The following is an 18,213-nucleotide window of genomic DNA, read 5'->3' as shown; positions in this document are numbered from 1 at the left end:
CTGTTGTTGGGTCACCGATTTGAAGCGAGTTTCAGCTTATATGTTAGAGAAGTTGCCTATTATTTAAGGCGTTCTTCAATCTGAACTTGAGAACGTGTACGGTATAACTTGAACGTCGTAGCAACAGATGTCAGTCTGTACGGTCTGTGTGCTACATAACCTCTTTCGAACTGTGTTTTGCGCCGGCAAGTCGTACGCAGGGTATTTGTTATCATCGGTTGCGTACGGTAACATTCCACAACACAAATCAAATGCTCCGTGTCCATGTTGACCGTCGAAGTTAATGTCAACAAATACGTAAGTAATCGTCTTAACCCTCTCCCCATATCCCGACAGTACGTATTTCCAAACAGTTCACATTCCTGCCACTACCGGCGTTACCGTACGTATCGGTAGGTACTCTTCAGAATGAACGCCGTACTTGCTAGGCAACTTCTCTACCTCATAGGTAATACGCCTCTGCGGAAGTGTAGGAAGATTGAATTCTCTAGGCTGATCGGCTAGCCACATGACGGCATACAGCGAGCCATGACACACTTTGAACTGAACACCCAGTATAAGCACAGTGGCTTACAGCTGTTTCGGTGTTATCTGTACACCATCATCAGAGCCTCTCACACAACAGGCAGCGATGTCGAGATGACGCCGAGATCTAGTAGGCTCTGATGATGGTGTACAGATAACACCGAAACAGCTGTAAGCCACTGTGCTTATGTAATTAAAACGAGTAAGTTTGCCATTTAATCAATCATTTATAAGTTTTTAGTTAAAAATCGAAAAAAAAAAAAAAATTGTACGAAGCACTATGGAATTCACAACACATTTGTAGCTTCGTAATACTAACCAATTAAAGAAATTATACTCCTGAATAGTTCATTCTTTAGCTGTAATATTCTTTTAATGGTATTTTACAAACAATTTCAAATTAGTTTATCTCTGAAAATATTGAGAATAAGACCCATGTTTATATGACATTTTTTTCTGAAAATGCCTTTGTAAATATGCACCGTAAGTAGCGGTAACTCCCCGTGAATCACCCTGTATATAAACTTACACAGGGTGGAAGTGGTATAAATGGGCAGATTGAAGGGAGCAATAGAATATCTATACTAATAATAAATCTGTAGCCGAAATTTTCTGGTAATTTTCGATTTTCCAAAAATAATTGGTCCTAACACATATAATTAACCAACCTGAAACCGAAAATCGCTTTTTTGAAAGTTTTGTTTGTATGTCTGTCTGTCTGTCTGTATGTTTGGTACCTTTTCACGCGATAATGGATGAACGAATTTCGATGAAAATTGTAATATAAATTAATTTCGTTATAACTTAGATTTTAGGCTATATGGCATTCAAAATACATTATTTAAAAGGGGGGTTATAAGGGGGCCTGAATTAAATAAATCAAAATATCTCGCTTATTATTGATTTTTGTGAAAAATATTACATAACAAAGTTTCTTTAAAAATAATTTGCGATAAGTTTTATTCCATGAAAAATTTTGATAGGACTGATATTTAATGAGATAAATGATTTTTAAAATTGAAATAACTGCCATCTAAGGCCGTGTAATGAATTAAAAAACAAATGACTTCGTCTATAAAAGGCCTTGGACAGCAACAATCGAAAGCTATGAAAGATAGCCTACAGAGAATGTTTCTGTGTTTGTATGAAGTAATATCGGAAGCTAAATTTACCGATTTGTATAATTAATTATTATTTCACCACTGGAAAGTGTAGTTTCTCTAGACGGACATAATGCGATAATGTTATTACAGTAACTTCTGATATAATATAATATAATATAATATAATATAATATAATATTATATAATATAATTTAAGTTATTTGAAGGATTCAGTACCATAGTGGGCCAAGCGCCATTTACTGAATACGTAGAAAACAAGGGTTAAAATTAAGTTATTACCATAAGTCAATGGAAACCTACAACAAGTAAAATAATATATACGCATTAAATCTAAATGATGCCAATCTTCATTAAACTGTGGTTGCATGTAATAAAAATTAAGAAACATGTTAAAGGAATTGTCATTGCACCAAATGAGTGTCTCTGGACCAAAATGATCGCATTTTAATTATTTGGATGCAATTTAAATTAAGTAACATATTAAACGATTTATCCTTCTATCAAACACGAATGTTCCCTGGATCAAATGTCCTATTTTAATTATGTAATTACTTTATATTTATTTCTAACGGGTGCAGCGGAGCGCACGGGTACGGCTAGTATTAAAATAAATCAAAACCTATTAAACGTTTTCACACACTCTGAACAGCTGAATTCCGTTCCCTTGTCACTCCAGTAGGGTTGCCACAATTCCTAATGGCAGGAAATATAAAGATACGTGTTAATATTATTAATTTGCAACAAAATCATGCGTTTTATTGAAATTTTGCAAAGGGATAAATAATTCCTTATCAGTTTTATTTTATATACAGGGTGGTAGTAATGTAACTGTGTAGATTTTAACAGCTTATTCCTTCGTTAGAGTATACAGCAAAGAATTGAAAATTTGATCAAAGTTGTAGGATGAAATAATTGAAAATTTAGGACTTTTGTATTACTCTATCCACATTTCTGGTTTGACAAATATCGGTACGTAATTAATGTATAATTTCTTTCCTCCAGGACTATGAATTTGTGGCATATACTTCCGACAGTGACAACTGTTTCGTCAACAACGGAATTCTTCATGTCAAGCCAAAGCTAGTTTCGGAGTCGCAAGGAGAAGATTTCGTCACTCAGGGGAAACTTGATATGAAAGGGTAAGACTTTAGATGGTTATTAAAGATTAATTATACATCAGGTTTTACACCCTCTAGTGCAAGGGACGGGCAGGATTCATTACATTCCGAGCAGCTCTTAAGAGCGTGTGCAGAGGGATTTGATTTTGGATTTAGTAGTGGCAGTTTTCATACTTCAAGTGATATTCACATGCTTTGCTATATTTTATACAGATTAATTTTGTTTACTTTATTTATCTCTGCAAATAAATTTACAAACGCATTTTGTCATTCATTCCTATATCTTATAATATAAACAGCAAGCCGAATTCACTATTTTAGTTGAATTCTATGCTTACTTACTGTCTTTTAAGGAACCTGGAGGTTCATTGCCGCCCTCACATAAGCCCGCCATCGGTCTCTATTCTGAGCAAGATTAATCCATTCTCTATCATCATATCCCACCTCCCTCAAATCCATTTTAATATTATCTTCCCATCTACGTCTCGGCCTCCCCAAAGGTCTTTTTCCCTCCGGCCTCCCAACTAACACTCTATATGCATTTCTGGATTCGCCCATACTTGCTACATGCCCTGCTCATCTCAAACGTCTGGATTTAATGTTCCTAATTATGTCAGGTGAAGAATACAATGCGTGCAGTTCTGTGTTGTGTAACTTTCTCCATTCTCCTGTAACTTCATCCCTCTTAGCCCCAAATATTTTCCTAAGCATCTTATTCTCAAACACCCTTAACCTATGTTCCTCTCTCAGAGTGAGAGTCTAAGTTTCACAACCATAAAGAACAACCGGTAATATAACTGTTTTATAAATTCTAACTTTCAGATTTTTTGACAACAGACTGGATGACAAAAGCTTCTCAACCGAATAATAACACGCATTTCCCATATTTATTCTGCGTTTAATTTCCTCCCGAGTATCATTTATATTTGTTACTGTTGCTCCAAGATATTTGAACTTCTCCACCTTTTCAAAAGATAAATTTCCAATTTTTATATTCCCATTTCGTACAATATTCTCGTCACGAGACATAATCATATACTTTGTCATTTCGGGATTTACTTCCAAACCTATCTCTTTACTTGCTTCCAGTAAAATTTCCGTGTTTTCCCTAATTGTTTGTGGATTTTCTCCTAACATATTCACGTCATAGTTGAATTCTATATGGAAATTATTTGAATAATATTAATTAATATCTATAATATTGAAAAGAGCAGCGCTCAGAGCGCATTTCTCCTTTATTTCTTGTTTTTCTATCTTACTAATAAAAACTCTTATACAGGGTTTAGCTGCCTTACACTTTTACAGTGAATAACTCGTTTAAAAGGCGCATACAAATTCCTTACCAATAATCACTGCGTACGTCGTGTATAACAATACAACTATTATAGAAATACGTCACAGTTTCGACACTATTTTATTACGAAAGGTAACAGAATAACTTAAATTATTTATTTCATCCGATAGTGTGCGCTAGTGTGCCGTTCTGAGTATCGATAGCATACTGGCGTTAAAATATATCTGACCTACAATTTTATGATCGTGTAAGCGAACGTTTTAAGCACGGGAGAAGTCAAAACAAACAAACAAATGGACAAACTATGAAGTAGTTGCGCTAATTATTTAATCTGAAATTATTAAATATAATTTTCTGTTAATTTTTAATCGCATTGTCTATCAGTATATTAAAAAGAGGAAGACTAAGCAAGTACCCTTGTTTTACACCTTCATTAATATTATTTATTAATAAACCGTGTATTATTTTTATACGGACTTTTGCAGAGTTGAGGCAGAAAGCATTATTAATAAACCATGCATAAGCGATGGATGCATAAGCAATGTGTAACAATACATCGGAATTGCTTTGTTGCCGTTATAGGCCTACACACGAAACCGATTGTTTAAGCTTTGTATACAGAGACAAAAACAGCAGCCTCTCTAATAGCTGATCGTTTCGATTGTCATTTTATGATGGTTGTTCTGTAACCACACAACAATAAATCAAAGAGAACAGAATAATTAGAATAATATTGCCCGTAGCTGTACTCTTTGATCAAAACTTAGCGTGGTAATCAATCAGGCCCAGTTGAACTATCGATACTATCCCATACTATCGGATGCAATACATTTAATAATATCAGTTATTCTGTTATCTTTGGTGATAAAATAAGGACGAAACTTTGACGTAGCTGTGTAACAGTTGTATTGTTATACACGACGTATGTAGTGATTATTAGTTAGGAATTTACACACGACTTATACACGAGCTATTTACTGTATAAAGCAGTTAAACTCTGAATAAGAGGTTGTGGTGGACCTACTATAGTCCCGACGCTGTTATTTCCGGCGTGACTCCTCCTCTTTGCTTACGTCTTAGGAAGTGAAGGCTCTATAAAGTCTAGGTAGGTAGTATCGTTCGCCATTTTTGTTCTTTCGTTGCCGAGCTACCATACGAGGAATCTATTTGCCACACCGTTAAACATTATCATGTCGTAGCTCCTATAATAATAAATCAAACGCACTGTAATTCAGTAAATAATTGAGCGGCAAATGACGCCTTCGTGTGCTTTCTGCGAACGCCAACGAAAGAGCCAAAATGGCGGGCGATTATATTAAGTATTTATCGAGCCTTAAGAAATGAATAACGTCTTCATAAGCGAATCACAAGACGCACACGTTTAAATGTAGCCGACCTGAAACGCGATTGGCTGCCGGAAATTAGAGCGACGGGACTATAATAAAAAAGTTACCACTGAGTGGTGCTGTTTATTGTAGATACACACACGCACACTCAGTAACAGGTAGCTACATTCCATGACTAATTCATAAACGTACCATTTCAGTGTAAGTAAATTTCCTATTTATTCCAGTAATATTATTAGTTGCAAGAAATCGGTGAACACGTCAGTATTATACAGTGTGTTTTGTGTACAGGTGTACCGGTATCGCAGGGTCGACGGATTGTACGAAGGAGGCGATTGGCTGGGATATTATTCCCCCTGTCTTCTCTGCGAGACTGCGCACGCGTCAACATTTCAGCTTCTGCTACGGCCAAGTCGAAATTAGAGCCAAGCTGCCGTCCGGCGACTGGATATTCCCAGGTTACACAAACAAACGAAATAAACAAATTTAGAAGCATAATGCATGCCAATGATGATAATATTTAGTTTTACTTAAAACATGACAAATTTAAGCATTAGTCTGCCTTACCACACTCGCAGAAATAAAACAGCGGTGCTTAAACGTGAGCTATGGAACATCCCTAAGCATTTCATTCCCAGTAGGATTTTCCTGCACCCGTGGAAGAATGAGTTTCGTGCCGAGTTCACTACCCAGCTAAGGGGAGAGGATGATATTTTTAAAACTTTTTTCCTATTTCATGTAAAATATTAATTTTTTGTATGTAGAGAGCTCATAGCTGTTGGCAACTCAACCAAATAAAAATATTTTGAAAAAAAAAATTATTTGGGGACCCAGATTTGAAAAAAAATATAAATCCAATGCAGGAGTGTACTGAATCCGATATATCTAAACCGTTTTTAAAGATAGATTCAAACAGTTTTTTTTGCAATGTATTTGCAAAAGCATGTTCTACAAACTGTCTGTAACAGAATTTTGATATTAGTCTGTACGTTTGTAAAATAAACAATAAAAATGTAATAACAATTTTCTGATTTCCTTTCTTACAAACAAACGGACGTATTTTAAAAATGAAATCAATTAACAAAATTCTGTTACAGAGAAACGTTTCCTAATAGTCTAAAGAATGTGTGCTCTAAATTTCATGCATGTATCTTTAATAGTTCAGAAATTATATCCACTTTTGTCTGGCAATGTAGCAAAAAAAATGAAGTTACTGGAAACCGATAAAAGCGGGCGTGTGATTTAAAAATCCATAGCGCAGGAAGTTTAAAAATGACGTCTCAACATCCGATAAGGGCACAAATACCCACAAAATGTTATGCAATGCATTCCACACTTATCACAGAGTACTTACTTACTTACTGGCTTTTAAGGAACCAGGAGGTTCATTGCCGCCCTCACATAAGCCCGCCATTGGTCCCTATCCTGAGCAAGATTAATCCAGTCTCTACCATCATATCCTACCTCCCTCAAATCCATTTTAATATTATCCTCCCATCTACGTCTCGGCCTCCCCAAAGATCTTTTGCCCTCCGGTCTCCCCAAAGGTCTTTTGCCCTCCGGCCTCCCAACTAACACTCTATATGCATTTCTGGATTCGCCCATACGTGCTACATGCCCTGCCCATCTCAAACGTCTGGATTTAATGTTCCTAATTATGTCAGGTGAAGAATACAATGCGTGCAGTTCTGTGTTGTGTAACTTTCTCCATTCTCCTGTAACTTCATCCCGCTTAGCCCCAAATATTTTCCTAAGCACCTTATTCTCAAATACCCTGAACCTATGTTCCTCTCTCAGAGTGAGAGTCCAAGTTTCACAAACATACAGAACAACCGGTAATATAACTGTTTTATAAATTCTAACTTTCAGATTTTTGACAGAAGACTAGATGACAAAAGCTTCTCAACCGAATAGTAACAGGCATTTCCAATATTTATTCTGCGTTTAATTTCCATCACAGGGTATTTTAAAGAATTTTTTTTTTTTAATTTACTAATTTTTCACCAAAAAATACCATCCTCTCCCCCTATCCATCACATATTCCCTTCCAGCCATCAAATCTGTATACCATACCTCTAGTAGCATTCTGGCTTACCTCACAGATCTATGAGAGCGGGCACGTCCCGTCAGACAAAGCATAAACTGAAAGGCTCCGGTGTCTTTTATACAAATCTATGAGTCGTCTAGAATCTACGACCAATGTCTACAAATCAAACCGCGAGGAACACGCATCATGGCGGACAATCCATTCGGTGTCACGCAAACACAAGTGGTGCCCTACTGTTCGAGACAAAGCTCGTAATGAAAGGGGAATTGCGGATAATGTTTTGTGGAATAACGAAAGGAAAACGGGAGGACCCCGAAATACATCCTCACAATCATAATACAAATGCGGATAACGATAAAGAATAAAAATAAATTTTATGCTGTTGTATAATTTTATAAATTCTTATTTCGTTCTTCGAATTAATTTGTATTTTGTAATTGTAATGTTGTTGTTCGGTAATCTGAAAAACAGTATATATAAATGTTATCATATTTCCCGTGTTTGCCTTATCTTCCCATTTACATATTGCATCATTTACATATGTACCGACAAGAGTTAAAGATACGTGGTGTCGTTGCTCTATTCCTGATTATGTATAGTAGTAGTCTCAGGAAAATATGTATGAATTACGTTTTCTACATACACACACACACATACACACACAAACGTACACACGCGCACGTATACACATACATATACAGCAGGGCTGGGCACATCACGTGATTCTGAGAAATGAGCGCTGTGTGCTTTAAAGAGCGGGTCTCGCGAGCGGTGTGACGTATGCATACTGTACGTCATTCAGTGTCGGTGCAGTGGTGACTCTGGCGAACTTTGAAGACGGAGCTTCCGCTCATACACTAAAGCGGCCCGCTACTCCCAATGCTTTTAATGTATCATGGGAGGAGGGGTTCTTTTTGGTAGAGAGCAGTGGATTAGCAAAGTGTTTAATTTGGCATAAAACACTCCAACTGATTAAGAAGTTCAATATCCAACCACATTCTTTACAACATGGTACTGAATATGACAAATATGTTGGTAATGAACGCCATAAATTAATACAACTTAAAGAAAATGTTTCTCAGGTACATTATATTAGAGTAGCTATTTGATATTTACATTGCGTTATAAGTTATTATACATTTAGTAATATATAATTTTAAATTATACAAATATTATGATATAAAATAGTATAGCATATTACAGTTTATGATATATAATGCGATATATATATGTATATATATATTACTAAATGTACTATAATAACTTATAATGCAATATAAATATCGAATAGATACTCTAATATAATTAGATTTAGATTAGATTAGATTAGATTTATTTATTTAACCTGGTAGAGATAAGGCCGTCAGGCCTTCTCTGCCCCTCTACCAGGGGATTACAACTATAACATGAACAATAAGATTACAATTAATATTAAATTTACAATTACAATTACAATAAAAATTAAAGTACGACAAGAATACCTGATTAATGAAAGCTAGACATTTTATCATAGAAGTTAAGAACAAAGAATATTTTTGTATTTACTAAATTACAAATTAAACCTACAATAACAAAATTCTATAGTGATGAAATTACCGGATATTGAGATATTTTGTGGTAGATTAAAAGAACTATTTACAAGAAACCATGTCTGAACGAGTCTCAATTACTGACCAAGTGCCTAGTAAGTTTGCGTTTGAATTGAATTTTATTTCGACAGTCCCTGAAGCTGGCAGGTAACGAATTCCAGAGTCTTGGCAGGGCTATTGTGTACCTGAGAAACATTTTCTTTAAGTTGTATTAATTTATGGTCATATATTATATATTATATTATATATCATATCATATATCATACCATACCATATTATATTATATTATATTATATTATATTATATTATATTATATTATATTATATTATATTATATTATATTATATTATATTATATTATATTATGTATTAACAGGATGACAATAATGCACTTAGTGAATTGGTTATGAGAATTAGCTACTAAAATTTGCCACGGAATTGCAAAGGAATTGAAAACATTCAACGAAGGTGAATTCATCAAGCGATGTTTAATTATATTGGCAGATGAAGTAGGGGAAGTGGAAGCCATACGCCTGTCTCGTAGAACCGTGGTGAGGATATTGCAGTATGTGCGTATGGGTTATGTAAATAAGCCTAATGATTTGTGTGTGTGCATAGAGCGAAGTTTATTTCATTAAATTAATAATAGTGTTATAAATTCTGTACTGTACAATGGATTGATGTAATATCCTTATAAACTATTATGTACTGACAGACTGAATGACTAGAACAACCGTGGCTCTTGTTATATTAATGCAGGGAAGGTAGCTGTAATGTGAGTCCGCCACTGCGTGAGCATTCTGCTCTGGCTTGGAATTAAGTGCCTTGCGGAGCGAGAGCAGCTCTGGCCGACTAAATGGAGCCGCTCTCATGCCCGGCCCTGCTATACAGAGTGAACTTAAAATGTGGGGAAAAACTTCAGGGGGTAATTCCTCAGAGGAAACGGAACAAAATAGGTCAGATGAACTTAAGTCCGAAAGCGAACATTTTTCATGATAGACGGCAACACTGTTATTCATGATGTCATTCCCTCGCAATAGTAATGGTATCAGTTACAATGTGCGTGCGTTTATTTTTAGTTGCAGATCGGCTCTATAGTGTTATTAGAAAGACCCTTTATTAATATCAGGAACTGGGCCATTCTAACAGTACTCTGTTACGTCGCACACGAAGGAGCTGGTCTGCAACTGAAAATAAACCCCAACACTATAACTAATATCATTGGTGTTACGAGAAACTACAGACATGAATAAAAATATTGACATTTATCGTGGAAATCTTTTGTTTTGGGACAAAAGTTCATGTGACCTTTTTGTTCCTTATGTCAGAAATCACCTCCTGAAGTTCGTCCCCAGATTTTAAGTTCACGTTCTATATACTGCACATTTGTGAAGAATTTGTTGTATTTGGGCATAACACACGACTGTCATCTGACATGGAATACTGCAACAGTGCTTCGAATAGTCATAACAGAAGCAACGATTAGTGATAATTTGTTATAAATTGATTTTAAATTAAATCTGGCACTGAGTGACTACATGCTTGTTTCACGTTTGAAATCCAATTATTACAGATGTTATTTTAATTCGTTTCGAAGAGAGTTGTGACTGGAGCTCAAAGACAGCTGGTACGGCAGTGAGCACATGATTGTTTCACGTTTGAAATCCAATTATTACAGATGTTATTTTAATTCGTTTCGAAGAGAGTTGTGACTGGAGCTCAAAGACAGCTGGTACGGCAGTGAGCACATGATTGTTTCACGTTTGAAATCCAATTATTACAGATGTTATTTTAATTCGTTTCGAAGAGAGTTGTGACTGGAGCTCAAAGACAGCTGGTACGGCAGTGAGCACATGATTGTTTCACGTTTGAAATCCAATTATTACAGATGTTGTGTTTATATGTTTCTGAACAGAATTGTGGCTGGAGCTCAAAGACAGCTGGTACGGCAGTGACCACATGGTTGTTTCACTTTTGAAATCCAATTATTGCAGATGTTATGTTAATTTGTTTCTGAACAGAGTTGTGGCTGGAGCCCAAAGACAGCTGGTACGGCAGGGAGTACATGATTGTTTCACGTTTGAAATCTAATTATTGCAGATGTTGTGTTAATTTGTTTCTGAACAGAGTTGTGGCTGGAGCCCAAAGACAGCTGGTACGGCAGGGAGTACATGATTGTTTCACGTTTGAAATCCAATTATTGCAGATGTTGTGTTAATTTGTTTCTGAACAGAGTTGTGGCTGGAGCCCAAAGACAGCTGGTACGGCAGGGAGTACATGATTGTTTCACGTTTGAAATCCAATTATTGCAGATGTTGTGTTAATTTGTTTCTGAACAGAGTTGTGGCTGGAGCCCAAAGACAACTGGTACGGCAGAGAGTACATGTCAGGCAGATTCCAACTGGCCATGGCGCGGGGCAACAGGGAGTTGTTCATGGCTGACCAGCGTCAGAGCCACATCGGGGAGCGCCGCCTCGAGGCGGGCTGCTTCCTGGGCGTCGACAACAAAGTCAAGAAAGAGATGAAGAGTTGGGAGGGCGGCTTCGGATGGTGCAACAACTTCCACATCTACACCCTCACGTGGACTCCAGGTGAGGAGACATTATGTAAACGTGGTTTACCTCAGGCTAATCGACCACCAACGATGTATCATCAGCAGCCTGCATTTGGAATCAAAGTGTGTTAAAGGTTAAAGTGTCCCAATTACGTATCATGAATATGTGGGAGGAGTTTGGAAGAGCTTCCATGTTTCGTAACTTTCAATACAATAGTAGTGAGTGTGTTACATAAGTCATAAAGACAAAAGTCGTCATAGATGCAAAATCTGTACTACACAACCGAAATTGTGATAAGTTCCTTGTAACGTGTTTGGGTAATTGTGAATTACAGGAACGCCACTTCTTACCTTTTTCAAAATCGCTGAAATAAACTATAAAATGAAAGTATTCATTAGTACAAATAGATGTGATCACTTGGAGAGCTGTGGGCCCACCCTACTCGCCCTAAATAGGTACTTATATACGAAAATCGTCCTCTGTGAATGAAGAATGCGGCCATATTTCGTTAATTTCGTAGTGGGTTTCAGTGTCGCCAACATAGTAATAATTAGGCTTCGAGACTTGGGACCCGATACAATAAGTTTACTGTGCATGTACTTTAGGTTGTTGACTGGCTGCAGGTAGGTAGAGATGTGTTTAGGTAACAACGTTGCTACTTAGAGTAGAGTACGGTAGTATGGGGAAACACACACATATGTACATTTTGAAAGTAAATATACATTACACAATGACAATGTCAAAAGAATGTGAAAAGCATTTATTCTCCTGTTTTTATAAGCAATTGTATTTTTTTCGTTAATTTCATAGTGGGTTTCAGTGTCGCCAACATAGTAATAATTAGGCTTCGAGACTTGGGACCCGATACAATAAGTTTACTGTGCATGTACTTTAGGTTGTTGACTGGCTGCAGGTAGGTAGAGATGTGTTTAGGTAACAACGTTGCTACTTAGAGTAGAGTACGGTAGTATGGGGAAACACACACATATGTACATTTTGAAAGTAAATATACATTACACAATGACAATGTCAAAAGAATGTGAAAAGCATTTATTCTCCTGTTTTTATAAGCAATTGTATTTTTTTCGTTAATTTCATAGTGGGTTTCAGTGTCGCCAACATAGTAATAATTAGGCTTCGAGACTTGGGACCCGATACAATAAGTTTACTGTGCATGTACTTTAGGTTGTTGACTGGCTGCAGGTAGTGAAAGGTAGAGATGTGTTTAGGTAACAACGTTGCTACTTAGAGTAGAGTACGGTAGTATGGGGAAACACACACATATGTACATTCTGAAAGTAAATATACATTAGACAATGACAATGTCAAAAGAATGTGAAAAGCATTTATTCTCCTGTTTTTATAAGCAATTGTATTTATTTATACACAGTGTTAATGATGGAAATAAACATGTAGCAACTTTAATTTCATTTATCCTATTGGTCGTCTTTAGGAAGTGCAGTTACAGTACCGAATTGCAATGTACTACAAGACACATTTCCAGTGTCTCAAACGTAAATCTTTTTCGGTTATCTGTCAAACATAGTTTGTACTGTAGAAAGCTGCGCTCTACGTCGCATGACGTGATAGGAGCAAAACGAAAAAACCTAACATTGCAGTCTTAAGCGACAGTCCTTCATTCTCGGGTGACTCTATGTCCACTAATTTGCTGTTTATATTACACAATGTTCCATATCCGTCATTTTCACATAAAACTGATTTCCACTTGTATTTACACGTTCAGTAACCGGTGTACTTGGTGTCTCATTAATTCTCTGTGTCATTTCCTCAATTGATTTGAGGGCTTCCGGCATGTCTTGCTCTTATTTTTCTAACCGTGTGATAGTTTCAGACACAGTTTGAAAATAGGTTTGTATGGAAACCAAATTATTCGTCAGAACCTTCAATTCCAGAACGTTTTTGTTTGCGTAGGCTATTTGTTGGCATTCATTCTACAGTACCCCCACCCACTGTATGCTTTACCACTATACTCAGTACACCGTTATGCGGATTTCCCAGTGAACTGCTCTATTGGGTCCGAAGTCTCGAAGCCTGGTAATAATACTACACACCTAATAAAACCTAACCTAACCTTCCACCTGTAGTAACATTCTTCACGTTTAGTATCATTTCGTTTGCATGTATTGGCAACCCAGCTACTCGTGTCGGGGAGCCATCTAGTGGAAGCAGATCGTACTGCCAGGAAGAAGAACAGTCTGCAATATTCGTTCAGTGGCCAGTAATATACTCCATCTTGGCGTGCCCAAGCTTTACAATTAATCGTGTTTGAAATGATCTTCTAGCCTGTCTAATGTAGAAGTCGTTGCAACTACTGCATGGTAGTTTGTATATTCCTGTTAAATTGTATCATGTAACAGTTGAAATAACTTTGTTACAGATGCATTATAGGGGCCAATCTCCTTATTGGCGTTACAAGCTGTGAACAATAGATACACACCAGAAGAATGGTTACATATCTACACAGTTGGGTCTACTATCGATAACAACTCAGGATCAGGAATTACATGTGCGTTATTCTCATTTTATCAACCAGCAGGATATCATACAACAAATTTTGATGCGGAAATAATGGCTATTCATATCTCACTCCAACACCTGCTGTACAGAATAGATAAATTTCAAAATGCTGTCATTCTCTCTGATTCTAAAGCAGCATTATATGCAATAAATTCATATAAAATGATGTCAATCCAAATTAAAGAATGTCACAAAATGATCCAAAAACTTCAAAAACTACAGAAAAGAATTCAATTGCAATGGATACCTGCACATTGCGGAATTGCTGGAAATGAAACTGCTGACTTTCTTGTCAAAAAAGGATCCAATTTAATTCAGAATACAAATACAAGCCTACCTTTTACATCCATCAAAAGACTAATTAAAAATAAATATAAAATCAAGCAAAACTAATCACTATGTACCAAAGTAAAAGATAAAAAATGGAGGATTTTAATAAAAAAAACAGAAATTATTCCAGAAATACTACGTAAATCTGCAGTAGCAAAATTCAGACTGCTAACAGAACACGATTATTTTGGCCAAACACTTGAATAAAATAGGAATTTACACAAATCTAAATTGCCCTTTATGCAACAAAGAAGAAATGACTGGAGATCATCTACAAACCTGTGAAGTTCTACCTGATGGATCCACCACAGAGAAATATTGGAGAGCAAGAACGCTAATGGCTTCGTTGCCAAAGCCCGCCATTAGATAACAACAACATCTCCTTATTGGTTGAATGGTATGAATGTTGCTATCGATATGTATTGTTGTTATAATCGATATAAAATACGTTGCCAACTTCTAAATTAACAGTCAGTTTTATATTGTTGACTTGTAACCTACTTCAAAATGGAAATAACGGAGGAAGAGTAAAATATATTTTCCCTGGACCAAAAATATAATACAAACTGAGTAAAATCACGTCTAGTAACGAACTATTTAAGTCATCTTTATTCATTTTTTTTTAATTTGGTAGCATTTAATGCTTATCGAATATCGACTACTAAAAACGATAATCGAACCATTACTTCCGCTGACCTTTTTTCCGTATAATGTGTGATCGATGGCCCCTATAATGCATCTGTTCCATAACTTCTACATAGGACAGACTGGACGATCATTTCAAACACGTTACAAGCAACATATCACAGTCATAACCAAATTATATAACAATTCAGCCCACGCAGAACACGTAACGAACTCCAATCACAACTACAGTAATATAGACAACGATGTTAAAATACTACATATTGAGAAAAAAAAATACAAACTTGCTTGCTTCAAGCAAAAGCGATTTTGACAAAGCAGTATTGCTATGTTTTTCTACCGTACGCCAAGCCTCTCTTAATTCACTGCTTCTTACGACAGAAATGTTAAGAATATTTCATTCTCGATTGCGAATAGAGCTTATTCATAGACGTGATCATATTCTGTTATTCACCTTTTGCAGATGACATGACCTTCAAAGTCGACGGGCAAACTATTGGAGTCTTAAGTCCACCTCCAGGAGGTTATAGAAATCTACCAGCATTTTCTGGAAGCTCTGACATTCCATGGGGAAGAGGTACAAAATTGGCGCCTTTCGACAAAGAGGTACGTAATCTAGTTGCGTTAGACCTTTAGTGTCTCATCATGTATGTGGGGCATAATACAGACGCCACGATTTCATGGATTTCAATTAGCTTATAATTTCATCATTTCATGCTCTGGGATAGACTAAAAAAAGTCGAATTTCGGGTATAAAAAAAGCTTCAAAATTAGACTCTAATCATAAATTGACACACTACCTCCATCTCCGTCGAACTAGTTCGATTAATTAAAATGTGTCTCAGTGAAACGTACAGCAGAGTCCGTATAGGCCTGATTCTGTCTGTTACTTTTTCAATTCACTGCTATGTAGTGTTTCATATAAAATAATTTTTATCTCGTAAAGGAAGCAAAAACGAACGAAATTTTATTAAGTTTTTTTGTTTGAAATATCTCAAAGAGTAACCTCCTGAAATTAATGACATTACTTACGGTTCACTTTGTATAACAATTTATGATATTCGCACAATATGTGTGTCTCCAATGCAAACTGTGGCTAATTATATCGAATTTTATTGCAAAAAGGGAGTAGCTCCATTATTTGTTTATATTTTACTCCCCTAAATTGCTGATTGTAATAAATGAATGAGTGATAAACTGAAGCTCCTAGGTACCTAGGACATACTCTGAGAAAGGAAAGAAATTCAGTTATAATTTGAATTTTTTAGAATGTTTTTGTTGTTTTCCATAACTTTGTAAAAGTGGAGCTACCCCCTTTTTGCAGAGGGCCCTTCAATTGTTTTCAGAGTGTATTTGTCCGTTATTTCGATGCGATACTACATTCAAGTTGCATAGACCGCCGTGCCTTCGATATGACTGTTAACTTCAGCAAGAGCATAAACTGATCTTCACAGAACGATGCGTTATACATATACAGGGACATCATTTTATTTTTACTAACATTTTTAATATTAACTTGCCTATAACTCTGGATCAACGCCGTTTGCTACCCCCTTGCACGACTGGAGTTCGACGATACTGGCGTAATAAACAAACAGATCACTTTGCTAGGTATAGGAGGGAAGGAAAGTAGTTACTAGGAAATATCGCGCTTTGAGTTTGATCATTTTCATTAGGTTTTTGTTTAATCAAAATACAGTACAGTATTAACAATGAGTGTTTTTACTCACGAACTGAGCTGTCCATGTGGACGTATTCATTATGCAGTGTATATTATACTGTCTACAACACATCAGCGTACAATATGGAGAATGAAGTGAAACTGAAAAATAATCATAATATGGAAATTTAAACACATTTTTTAAAATGGTGGCCTTTCATTTCGATACAGGCTTCAGTTCTTTTGTGCATATTATCGCATTATAGACTATTGCATCTAATTCCAATTACCAGTTTCGTCCTTCGTACTTATAACTCATGTTGAAATAATTCTGTACCTACTCTATATACAGTAGACTATCTTACGTACTGTAAATTCAATCTTCACTTCTGCCCGATCCGAAAAGATAAAATTACTCAGAAATGATATCTACTGTCCGTCCAAGTGTTTATGTCGCAGGATCGTAGAAAGGGAGGAAATCACGTGACAGTTAATTACTTAACGAGGCCGTTTTATTTAAGTTATTTTAAACAGTTGTATAATATTACGTAGACGTCCAATTCCTAACAGAAATTAATGTTCTCAGAAAAGAGCTAAAACAGCCCAGCCACTTCCTAGCGAATAAAAGCTGGTAGGGAAACCGGGATACGACGTAGGAAAATGGACGACAGTACCTGTGCGAAAATGATTCAATATTGAAAGCTCTTTCATCACTGGAAAACGCGAACATATTTTTGGAACGTACTGTTTACTATGACCGTAAGGCTACTATGACTGTATATGTGGTCTTGGATCTGTGTGGAGGACGGTTGAAATTCATTAGTAGAAGGGGTGGGAGTGAAGTACATTAAAAAACTCAGGTACAATAAAAATTGAAGTAAAAATAAAATGATATCCCTGTATTTTGTACTTGATGTGAGAAGAATGGAGTGATTGTGTTGTATTATTTGTCCTCCACAGTTTTACTTGAGTCTGGGACTTGGCGTTGGGGGCGTTCAGGACTTCCCTGACAACTGCACTACTGGCCTTCCACAAGGAGGGCTTCACCCCAAGCCATGGAAGAACACCGATCCTAAGGTCAGTTACTCAACTATAATGCTTTTCACGGGACTTTCTTCATACGTCTTTTCTTCTTCGTCACTACAATATTTTGTCTAGGCGCATGTAATGTTTAAATTGACACCTCTAACAGCGTCTGAGTCTTAACAATACAACTTGGCAACGTTGTTGAAGCGTGAAAGATTCGTGTTGTTCTTGAGACTAAAAGGCCGCGACCTCTATGAACTTAGGACAGAATTCATAGTCAATACTTATCGTAAGGAAACACTTAAGCAGTTGCTTATAATAATTTCCAATTCATAAATCCCACTGAAGTGAACACTTATTCAAATAAGGTAGCTTGTCAGCTTACTCAAGTGTTTCCTCATATGCATTGTAATCAGCTG

At 36.3% G+C, this 18,213-nt stretch overlaps 1 protein-coding gene across 1 annotated transcript in view; it reads left to right on the top strand.

Annotated features, from left to right (window-relative positions):
- Positions 1–18,213, top strand: part of LOC138703803 (beta-1,3-glucan-binding protein-like) — a 41,251-nt gene that overhangs the window by 18,001 nt on the left and 5,037 nt on the right. The window contains exons 4-8 of the mRNA XM_069831992.1: positions 2,651–2,787; positions 5,698–5,864; positions 11,380–11,631; positions 15,572–15,714; positions 17,729–17,845. Coding sequence (XP_069688093.1) covers positions 2,651–2,787; positions 5,698–5,864; positions 11,380–11,631; positions 15,572–15,714; positions 17,729–17,845 — 816 coding nt within the window. The remainder of the gene's footprint in view (positions 1–2,650; positions 2,788–5,697; positions 5,865–11,379; positions 11,632–15,571; positions 15,715–17,728; positions 17,846–18,213) is intronic.

Source organism: Periplaneta americana, chromosome 7, assembly GCF_040183065.1.
Source record: "Periplaneta americana isolate PAMFEO1 chromosome 7, P.americana_PAMFEO1_priV1, whole genome shotgun sequence".
NCBI classification, from domain to species: domain Eukaryota; kingdom Metazoa; phylum Arthropoda; class Insecta; order Blattodea; family Blattidae; genus Periplaneta; species Periplaneta americana.
The sequence above is the reverse complement of the archived record's forward strand: the minus strand, read 5'-3'. Positions and strand labels throughout refer to the sequence as shown.